Genomic DNA, 9285 nt, shown 5'->3' with positions numbered 1-9285 from the left:
AATATGCATATAAACAGCTGGGATATTGGAGTTCTGTTGTTTTGATTTTGCTTACAGAGTCAAGGGCTTGCAGGTTCATCACTGTGGAAAAATGTCAAGTTTAGTGCCCYTTTAAAAAAAAGGGGGGGGGCTCTCTTTTCTTGCTGCTGTATCTTCTCCTAGTGACGTCAGGGGGCTTTAGTGTGTGTTGGTTTTGCTTGATGCCAAGTGGGAAATGAGTAATAGGAAGAGACAGGCTCAAAGGGAAGAATCTGTTTCAGAACAGCTTCTGCTGAGCATTTTAGTTTCCAGAGTGAGAACCTGGCTGACACCTGCGCAGCTAGCTGTTCCTGCACAATGTACTTACACCTGTCACTTCTCACTTGTTATCAGGGCTTTCAGTAAACTATGAAATGCCTTGAGAGGCAGAATTGGGTTAGAGACTTCTAATTCACAAGAGATTCAAAGAAATAAAAATGCAGCATGTCTGAGAATGGGCTTATACTGCATTAGCAGAAGAGGAAACTGAGCCAGTTTGAGTAACATAGCCCAAGTAGTATCAGGGTAATGCTAATTATGATAGCGAAGTAGGGTAAATCTGTTTGCATTGAGCCTTGTGCTGTGGCTAAACTATTAGTAAGTTTTAAAACAGCTGCCTGAGATTTTCTGGATACTGCTGTGTTACTTTTATAGGTGTTCCTTCAAACAACCTGAAACAGTAGCTCAGCAAAGAGGGGTGAACTGCCCATGCTTAACTCTGAAACAAAGATGACAATTTAAGTCTGGTGATGTAATTTCAACAACTTCTATTTAATCTACAGTTTCTATCACAGCATTAGCTACTTTCTTCCTATCTATCACTTAAGAGAAGTCCCCAGCAGATAGATTTATTTTTCAGTACCAAAAGCTGCTGTGTGTGTGTATCTACCACAGCCACCATTTGCACCCTGCTGACTTTTAAGATCCACTAAATGCTGTCAATAAAATACAGTGCAAGGAAAAGGAGTTAATATTACATGACAGGCAGGGGTACTTCACTACTCTTCATTTAATTCAGTTACATCTTTCATTAATTCATAGGAGGCTGGCATAAAGCTTCCAGTCTACCCCTTTCYTTCCTCTTCTCCTGTCACCTCTTGCTATTGTTTATTAATAAGCTCTGAAGTTAAAGTACTGCTCTTGCTTCTCTGATCCGTTCGAATATACCAAATTCTTTTCCATTGTTCTGGGCCTGTTTTTTTCTCCTCTCCAGGTTTGTACACTCTTACACATACCTGGCCAGCCCAGTGCAGCACTGACCCTTTCTGGGACCTTCATATTTTTCTAGGGTGTGCCAAGGTATTGGGACTTCCGCCCACATATCTGTAGGCGGAAGCACTCCAACTTTTTTCAGGAATCTGTTCCACCCATTGCAGGCTGGAGTGTTTCCTCATATCCAGCTTCCAAATAATCCAGTTCAATCTAGTCCATTTTTATCTTTTTCGAGGTTCCCATGAGCTGGGGCTGCGTTACTGAAGGGCTTGCAAAAGGCGCTGCTGGAATTTTCTTGTTCCTTGTTTGCTTCCTGTTGCAGATTTCTCATACTTGTAGTCAACCCCACTGAGAACAAAAAACACTCTATGACCATTTAATATGGCTTTTTACACAACAGAACTAGTCTAATAGTATCTTAAAAATCAGAATCTTGAAATAAGCTGACCTAGAAACATGTGCATCAGCAACTGTCATCAACTACAAACAGATGCTTCCCTAAAAGTATCTATAGGATTCCATACCCCTTGCTCCCCCCACAAAAGACACTTTAACAGTGCATAACAAACTCATACTTTCAGCATAAGGCCAAAATCACCAAGAACTACTTTACATCTCAGGAAGAAAGCAAGAGAAAGGGCATTATTTTTGTCATAATTCCCTACCATTGCAGCACAAAAGATGAAAATAACCAGGTGACCCAAGGAAGCATGTAAGTCTTGTGTTTTAGAGGTCCCTACCAACCTGGCCTTGAGGAAAAACTCAATTTTTCTGATATTAAATCTAATTTTTGATTTAATCCTGAACATATGAGCAAAACAGCTGAGAAGTTTTCAGATGTGAAGTTCCTAAGTGTACTGTCTGGTTACTTTTTTTTTTTTTTTTTAAAGCTGTAGCAATTCTTAGCTTCAGATGAAAGTTTAAAAAAAAAATCAGAAGCCAAGTTAGGAATCAAGGGTAGGTGGTAGTAGGAAGGAGATTCCATCTCAGCTCCTGAAAGTGATATACTGAAGCACAGAACTATCACTCATCTGTTTTGTGCTTTATACAACAAGTGTTGATAAGGATTACAAGCCTAGAGATACTACCATGCTCTGTATCACACCAGTTTCTAACTTCAGCAATATGCTTTCTTCCATGATCTTCTCAAAGCCCATCTTGAAACAACATAGGTTCCTTGCCCTCGCTAATCTATTTGGAAGCTTTTTCCATGACCTCACTCCTCTCCTGGTTAGAAACCTTATTTCCAGTTAAAGTTTATTCATGACCTATTTTTGATCATGTGCAGTATTATTCTTTAACTTAAATATTTCTTCTTCTGCCCTTTCCCAACTCTGAGTCGCAGTTATTGTATGTGGTAAGTAATCACTTTGGCATGATTGTTCTGTTGCCTCAAGGGCCTGGCCAGTTCTGAGTATCTCTGCTTTTCTATGCACATGAGTTGGCATAAAGATTCTCAAACAGTAAGTGCCTGCTACTGCTAGCTTTTCAACCCCCCCAAATTTCTGCTCCTGGGATTCTTGTGTTGAGGAAGCAGTTAATATTCCTCCCAGTTCCCCTTTCCTAATTCAAGCAATGCCATCAGACTTCCACTCCAAAAGATACTGAATTTCTAAAAGGTAATATGTTGCTGATCTTCAGGATTGTCACTAGGCTTCCAAAAAAGCATCTAAATAAACTCTTGGGCTGATGCAGAACAAGTATGGATTAAACCTATCAACTTTTATTATTCAACTTAACAGTGCTACAACAAATAGGACAGCATGAAAAATGACTGAAAAGCAGCTCTGGATTCTGCAGTCTAGCACAGTTACTGATGAGGGGAAAACACAACAGTCTGTGCTGCTTTCTAATTTGACTACTTACATAGCTCCCCCCTCCCTGTATGACTTCTCCAAATATCTTATCTAAATTGCTAAATAGTTTTTAAGAATGCAGAATCCTTCCTATGGCAAAAAAAAAAGGAACCCCGTACATCTCAGTCTCTTGTAGGTAGTTATAATAAAAATGCTGCTGCAGACAGAATCAGTGTCACTGTTAGCATGCTCAGGTGTCAACATCTGCATCCACAGAGCAACAGAATAAACCAAAGGCAGATACATTCTCTGGCCCAGCTGTGCCTCTCACATACAGATGTCAATTTGAGCTCCTCAGGACAGCAATACTCTTTACTTTTGTGGTAGAAAAAAACCCTGAGTCTTCGGACACCCATGTGCAAAGGGGAGAACAGTTAACCCCACACCAGACACCATTATTGTAAAGTAGAGAGAAAACCCAAACCTCTCCAAGCTAAAAGCAAAATATGATTCTGAAGAATAACCCCTTTCTGACGGCTGGTTTGTTTTTTGCTGCTTTCCTGTTGACAGCCTGTAGCAACAACCTTTCTTCCCTGCTTAGGACACTGTATGGTAACACCCTTCCACCCACACTAAGTCAWCTTGTTGAGAACACCAGATGGGGAAGAGGGCCCTCAGAAGGGCATCCCAAGTGTCACAACCCCCTCACGTGCTCAGGAACCTTTGGGCACAGGTCAAAGTACACACATTTAATATTCTGCTTCTATTTCCTGAGCTGTTCACTTGCTGTACATACTAGCTCAACCCTCACAGCCAATAGGGGAAAGCACAAGGTGAAACTGGAAACCCGGCAGAAAGCAGGCAGGGAATCACAGCAGCAGGTACAGCTGGGCACTGCCTCAGCAGCGCCTCTTTTGTGGCGGGGGTGGGGGCCTATTCTTGATTGTTTTGCATTTGGGAATATGTCTCTCAGCTACTTTGGGTGCAAATCGTCGGCTGCAGTAAGGACAGGCAATGTAGTCTGGGTTCTCAACAGGAGGCAGCAGGGGCAGCTCAGACACCTTTCCTCCCTTGGAGAGCACTTGCTGCACCTGGCGGGCCCGGCGTAGAGTCTGGATGAATGACTCATGCTTCTGCCTCCAGTTGTTCTTTCTGGGTGGCTCATTCTGCAGAAGGGAAATGCAGTCAAAGCAGTTGGCACAACAGTCAGCCCCCATTCGTCATCTTACTCTTAGGGTCCAACTCAGGTCTCCCCTCCCTGATCCCAGCTGTTGATGTAACAACAAGAAGTTGGGTCTCCTCACAGATGATTGAATAGATCAGCACTAAGGAGSAACTGAAGGAGTTACCAATATTTTCATCAATACTTAGGAAAAGCTTGGGAATACTCAGAAGAACAAGGGCCAAGGAACTTGAGGAAGTTGCTAGAGATGATCTGTAGGAACAAGGCTGCATTTTTTCACTGCCTTCACTTTAACAGTATGTTTTATTACCTGGATTTTCAAGGAAACCTGGGTTCCTTGCACCCTCCTAATGCCACCGGTCTCTGTTTCATTGCAGCAGACCCACCCTGCCCTCTGATAGGAGCATCCTGACTCCAGCAAGGAGTGAGTTTTCTCTGGAAGTACACCCTTGACGCATTGCAAAGACAAGTCCATTAAGACCCACCCCCCCTCCTTGCCTAATAGCAGCTGCAGCTCCTCCCATTTACCTGCTTGGCAGGTGCCTTTCAGAGGGGATGGCTGGATTGTATCCCCCAGCTACATGTACATGGGAAGGAGCTCACATCTCAGTCAGAATTTTATCTCTGGGTGGGAGGAACGTGAGCAGTACATGCAGATTGAAGGTGGCAAAGGGACTGCACATTACCTGAGGGCTCTCTGAGCTCTTCCACTGCCGATACTGTTCCAGCTCTGTGCCCCTGGCTCTAGCCTTGCTCGAGTCAAACACCTTCCTCTTACAGCCTTGGCTTTTGCTGCAGATATTTGTGTGCTTCTCAAGCCTGGTGCAGATAAACTTACGTCCACAGAAGCTGCACTGTCCTAGCTCCCCCTGCTCCACAGCACTGGCAGCCTGTGTGTACAACATCTTTGTGGCTAGGTGGTCACCAGATTCTTGATCTGAAAGGGTAGAGGGARAAGGGCTATGTTTTGAGACTGGCTCTGAGCAAGAGGCTAAATCCTCCACAGGTATGCAGTCTCGTATTTTGCTATTGCTGGCCACCAAACGTTCCTTCTTGAGTTTCCCCATAGCTAGCTCTTGGGGATGGAGGCTGGTGCCCAGCTTGGGCCTAGTGACCTCTGGAGACTGCACCCTATCAAAGTCCCCATCACCAGGCCTGACTGCAACTCTGAAAATGTTCTCTTCAGAGTGCCTTGTGGCCTTTCGCTCAGGGGTCCTCTCTGCTTCTCTGGCTCTTCTCTCCTCTGCCTCCACCAGCTCCTTCTCTCTTTGAATCCTCCTAAGCTCCTCCTTTGTTCTCCTCAGCTTCTCTCTGAGGAGGGCCTCTTTCTTTCGGATTTCCTCTTCCAGATTCTGTCCATCTGCCTCCAGCCTCAGGATGTAGGCCAGCTCTCTCCTGTATAGAGGGGAGGCTGACTGTTTCGGTTCTACAGTCCAAGGAGACAGCACTGCAGCTAGCTGGGACCTCCCTGCTGGAGGCTTCCCTTTGCTCTTTGAGCTAAGTTGACTACTTAGAGACTCCTCCATGTATGGGGGACTTCTGAGCTGTCCTGTGTTAACCACCGGAACACTTCCAGCCTTGCGGTGAAAAATTGGTTTCAGTGGATATGAACGGTCCACTCCTTCTTTCTGTCTGGCTACTGATTTAGAGGGCAGAGTCTTGGCCTGGCTGGTAAGGTATTTGCTCTGGAGTCCAGCTAAACAGAAGTCTCCCTGTCTGGAGCTGTGTTGACTGCTTTCTGCAGAAAGAGAATATGAATAGCTTCGGCTTTTTGGGGTGTAGAGATCCTTTAAACTTTCCTCTTTGTCATGTAGGAGTTTGTGATGAAAAGTGCTCTTCAAGTGTTCCAGCTGGGATTGGTGGACTGGGACTTCGGAATTGTATCTTCCTGTTACTGGAAGCTTGGGAGCTGCCACCACAGAATTCACAGGTGGAAACAAGGCCAACTGCAGCTCAGCCATTCAGCGCCTGAGAAAGAGCCTGAGGTTAAAGCAAAATCATTACACACTACCTTATCCCAAACTGGATAAATTCCTTCCCAACAATCTACACCTGGAGGCTATGAGAGGTTCTAATAAATACTAGCAAAGCTTTTTAACTTTTCTGGGTTCTATAAATCTCTGCCTTCTTTCTACCTAGGAGGCTCCTATGCTGCCTCTTCCAGTCCTAATCGTTTATGCAGCTAGAAATAAGATATGCCTTTATTTCACTTTTTGTCTGTGCCCTGTCTTATCATTGTAGCAATAGAAATTATTGTAGCTATAATGTCAGGGAAACTATTATATCTCTCAGGGCATTTTCCATGTGTCCCTTCGGTTTTGCCACTGCAGATCTGTCAGTGTGGTACGTACACAGGTCTGAGACACAGACATCCTGTAAGGCACAGTCCAATTCTTCTGTGGCTCATTCTATTATCTGACATCTCCTGAAAAGTAAGTTTCAGATACCGACGCAAAGCCACCACTACTATAAATACAGCTTAAAAAAAAAAAAGAGTTGCTACCCTTAGACCTGCAATCTCAGCAAATACTGTACAGGGACGAGGAGGGGACGGGAGGCCCCGTGCCCCTTCACTGGGGGCGGCCAGAGGGGCGCAGGCCGCTCCCCCACCAGACACCTCCCACCGTCCCCCGCCGTCACCGCCCCCCCGCAGCGCTCCCACGGCGCAGCGCGACAACGCCCGAACAGCTGATTGGCGCGGCGGCATTGTGACGGCTGCCGCTGCCGAGCCAATGGCGCGCAGTCTCGGGCGGCCGTGGCGGGCTGGGCGGGGCGGGGCCCGGCTCGCTCGCGGCCGCGGCCGCACGGCGGCCGGAGAGGCGCCGCGGTAACGGCTGCGGCCCGCCCCATCCACGTCGCGGAGTTCAGGGCACGGCAGGTGGACAAATCCCAGACCGACCGAGCTCTTTTGGCTTTTAAGACCAGCACCCAGGGGTTGGCAAAGCCGAGTGACCCCCGCACACAGCAGCAGTTCCTCCCCCACCCCATCAGCGGCCCTTGCTTTCCCCTCCCAGCCGGCGCAGCGCCGGGCTCTCCCCGCTGCCCCCCACCGGCCTGGGAGCCTCCGGGAGGCGGCTCCTCCGAGCGCAGGGCCGCGGCCGCACTGCCGGAGCCGAGTCGCACACCGCGCCGGGGGCTGCCCGGTCACGGAGGAACGGCTGGGCCAGGCGCCCAAAGCCCCCCCTCTTACCACGGCCCTAGGCGTCGGACGCTGTGTTGACTACTGTTGCCTAGAGACAGACACGCTCAAGTTACTTCCTGTGCCGCTCTCGCCTGGTAGTGGGCTCTCTATGGTTCTCCTGAGAGGTTTCTCTTCCACTCGGCGCTACGGACGGAAGTTGTGCGCTGTGGTGCGGGACCACTCTGCTCTCTGGAAGACTGCCCCTCTATGCCCAAGCAGCGGCCGTTGAGCGGAGGCGATCCGATGGGGCGTGGACGTGCATTATTCATGAGTCCGTTAAAGAAGAGGGGGCGCTCCTCTCCCCCGCGCGGGGTCTCGCTCGCCATTGGCCGCCGGGCGCAAGGGCGGCCCCGCCCCCGGCCGCGGGCGGTGTCGCGCAGGCGCCGCGGGGGCTGCGGCGGCGGGAGGCGGCGAGGCGGCCATGGCGGCGGGCGAGGGGCTGGTGTCGGTGGACTACGAGGTGTTCGGCAAAGTGCAGGGCGTTTTCTTCCGCAAGTACACCCAGGTGCGCCGCGGGGCTCCCCCCTGCTGGAGGGCTCCCTGCCCCGGGGGTGCGTACYGAGGGCTGGGGGCAGCCCGGGGCTCTAATGCGGCTTTTGCATCTCCTGGAAGCGGCTCGGTGGGGGCTGAGCCAAAAGAGCCTGGCTGAAGCGCTGCCGCAGTCCTGGCTCATGCTCCTCGCTGCTTTTAGCTGGGGGCTCTCAGCCCTGTGTGCTGCAGGTGGCTTTGTGCTGCATTACGTAAGCCTAACTGGAAAGCGTATTTCAGCCCCTGTTTTTCATGTGAAGGAATATAATGTGTAGCTGGATGAATCCTCTGCTGCTTTCCTTCTGTCTGGTCTCTAGGAACTTCCCTGGAGGTCTGCGTCTTGTCTATAAAACTGACTCTTGGGTATGAATGACATTCTGTAGTTCACCTTCAGTTAAGTTTAATCTCACCCTGCTCTGCATTTTCTTCTCAGGCTGAGGGTAAGAGACTAGGACTGGTTGGTTGGGTCAAAAATACTAGCCACGGCACTGTGCAAGGACAACTTCAGGGTCCAACGGCCAATGTACAGGAACTCCAGGAATGGCTCAGAAAGACAGGAAGCCCCCAGTCTTGCATCAGTCGAGTAGAGTTCCACAATGAGAAGAAGATTGAGGCGCTGGAGCACAAGGACTTTGTGATTTTGAAGTAGCTTTGTGCAGAGAACACCAACATTCGAAGCATGAGCCACCCCCACAGAATAGTCTCCTCTTCTCCATTTGTTGTCAGCTAATATTCAGCTATAGAGAACTTTATTATTGTTCTAATTTATTGGCTTGTTATACTGTTTGTCTAACTCTCAACCATTCATAATATTCTGACAGGTAGAATGAAGAGTTGTATTATCTTTATTAAAGGGGCTGTTTAGAAGCACAACCTCTTACTTCTGAATGTATGTGCAGAATGAGTTTGAGTAGTTGTACATGGGTAAAATAATTTGTAGAGTGTTCTGCTCACTTCAAGGAAGTTGTAGAAGTGATACCAATACTAAATATTGCAAAATGGATAACTTGCATTATTTTTTGTGATCTAAATGTCTCAGAAACAATTTATTTTCTTCTCTACCTGGTAAGAATTTTTTTTTTCTTTCAAATAAAATTGTTGGAACTTGCTTTTTGTGTTGAATGGATGTGTCATAGTGGGGTTGAATGGATAGTGGATATTTAGGGGTGATGTGTTCCTCTTTGCTGATACCTGTCTGTATGGAATCATGCTGTCTTTCAGTTGCTCACTCAGTTATGCTAACACCTGAACCTTTATGCTGTTTTGAATGACGTGGTCCCTGAGCCACTCCTTACATGAGCCATCATGGACCTCCGGAGACCTGGCTACCTCTCAAATTGGTGGCGTATGTGGGAGGCTAGCCCAGA

General features: G+C 47.9%; 2 protein-coding genes across 5 annotated transcripts; one reads left to right on the top strand and one right to left on the bottom strand.

The window, feature by feature from the left end:
- Positions 1-35: 35 nt before the first annotated feature.
- Positions 36-7733, bottom strand: ZC2HC1C (zinc finger C2HC-type containing 1C). Of its 4 annotated transcripts, none has more exons than XM_026054869.1 (4): positions 7400-7733; positions 4896-6177; positions 4088-4192; positions 36-1578 (listed from the first exon to the last, which is right to left on the bottom strand). In XM_026054869.1, exons 2-4 carry the CDS (start codon positions 6168-6170, stop codon positions 1570-1572), a joined length of 1389 nt encoding a protein of 462 aa, XP_025910654.1. In that variant the 5' UTR covers positions 6171-6177; positions 7400-7733; the 3' UTR covers positions 36-1569. The 4 variants fall into 4 exon arrangements, with proteins under 4 accessions (XP_025910654.1, XP_025910653.1, XP_025910652.1 ...); XM_026054868.1 differs by lacking the exon at positions 36-1578 and adding an exon at positions 6561-6634 and having other exon boundaries at positions 1585-4192; XM_026054867.1 differs by lacking the exon at positions 36-1578 and having other exon boundaries at positions 1585-4192; positions 4896-6189.
- A 51-nt stretch (positions 7734-7784) lies between these two features.
- Positions 7785-9000, top strand: ACYP1 (acylphosphatase 1). Its single transcript, XM_026054870.1, has 2 exons — positions 7785-7895; positions 8352-9000. Exons 1-2 carry the CDS (start codon positions 7812-7814, stop codon positions 8565-8567), a joined length of 300 nt encoding a protein of 99 aa, XP_025910655.1. The 5' UTR covers positions 7785-7811; the 3' UTR covers positions 8568-9000.
- Positions 9001-9285: the final 285 nt, after the last annotated feature.

The sequence above is a fragment of the Apteryx rowi genome, unplaced genomic scaffold, assembly GCF_003343035.1.
Source record: "Apteryx rowi isolate R43461 unplaced genomic scaffold, aptRow1 scaffold_971, whole genome shotgun sequence".
Classification (NCBI taxonomy): Eukaryota; Metazoa; Chordata; class Aves; order Apterygiformes; family Apterygidae; genus Apteryx; species Apteryx rowi.
Note: the sequence above shows the minus strand (reverse complement) of the source record. Positions and strands in the feature narration are given on the sequence as shown.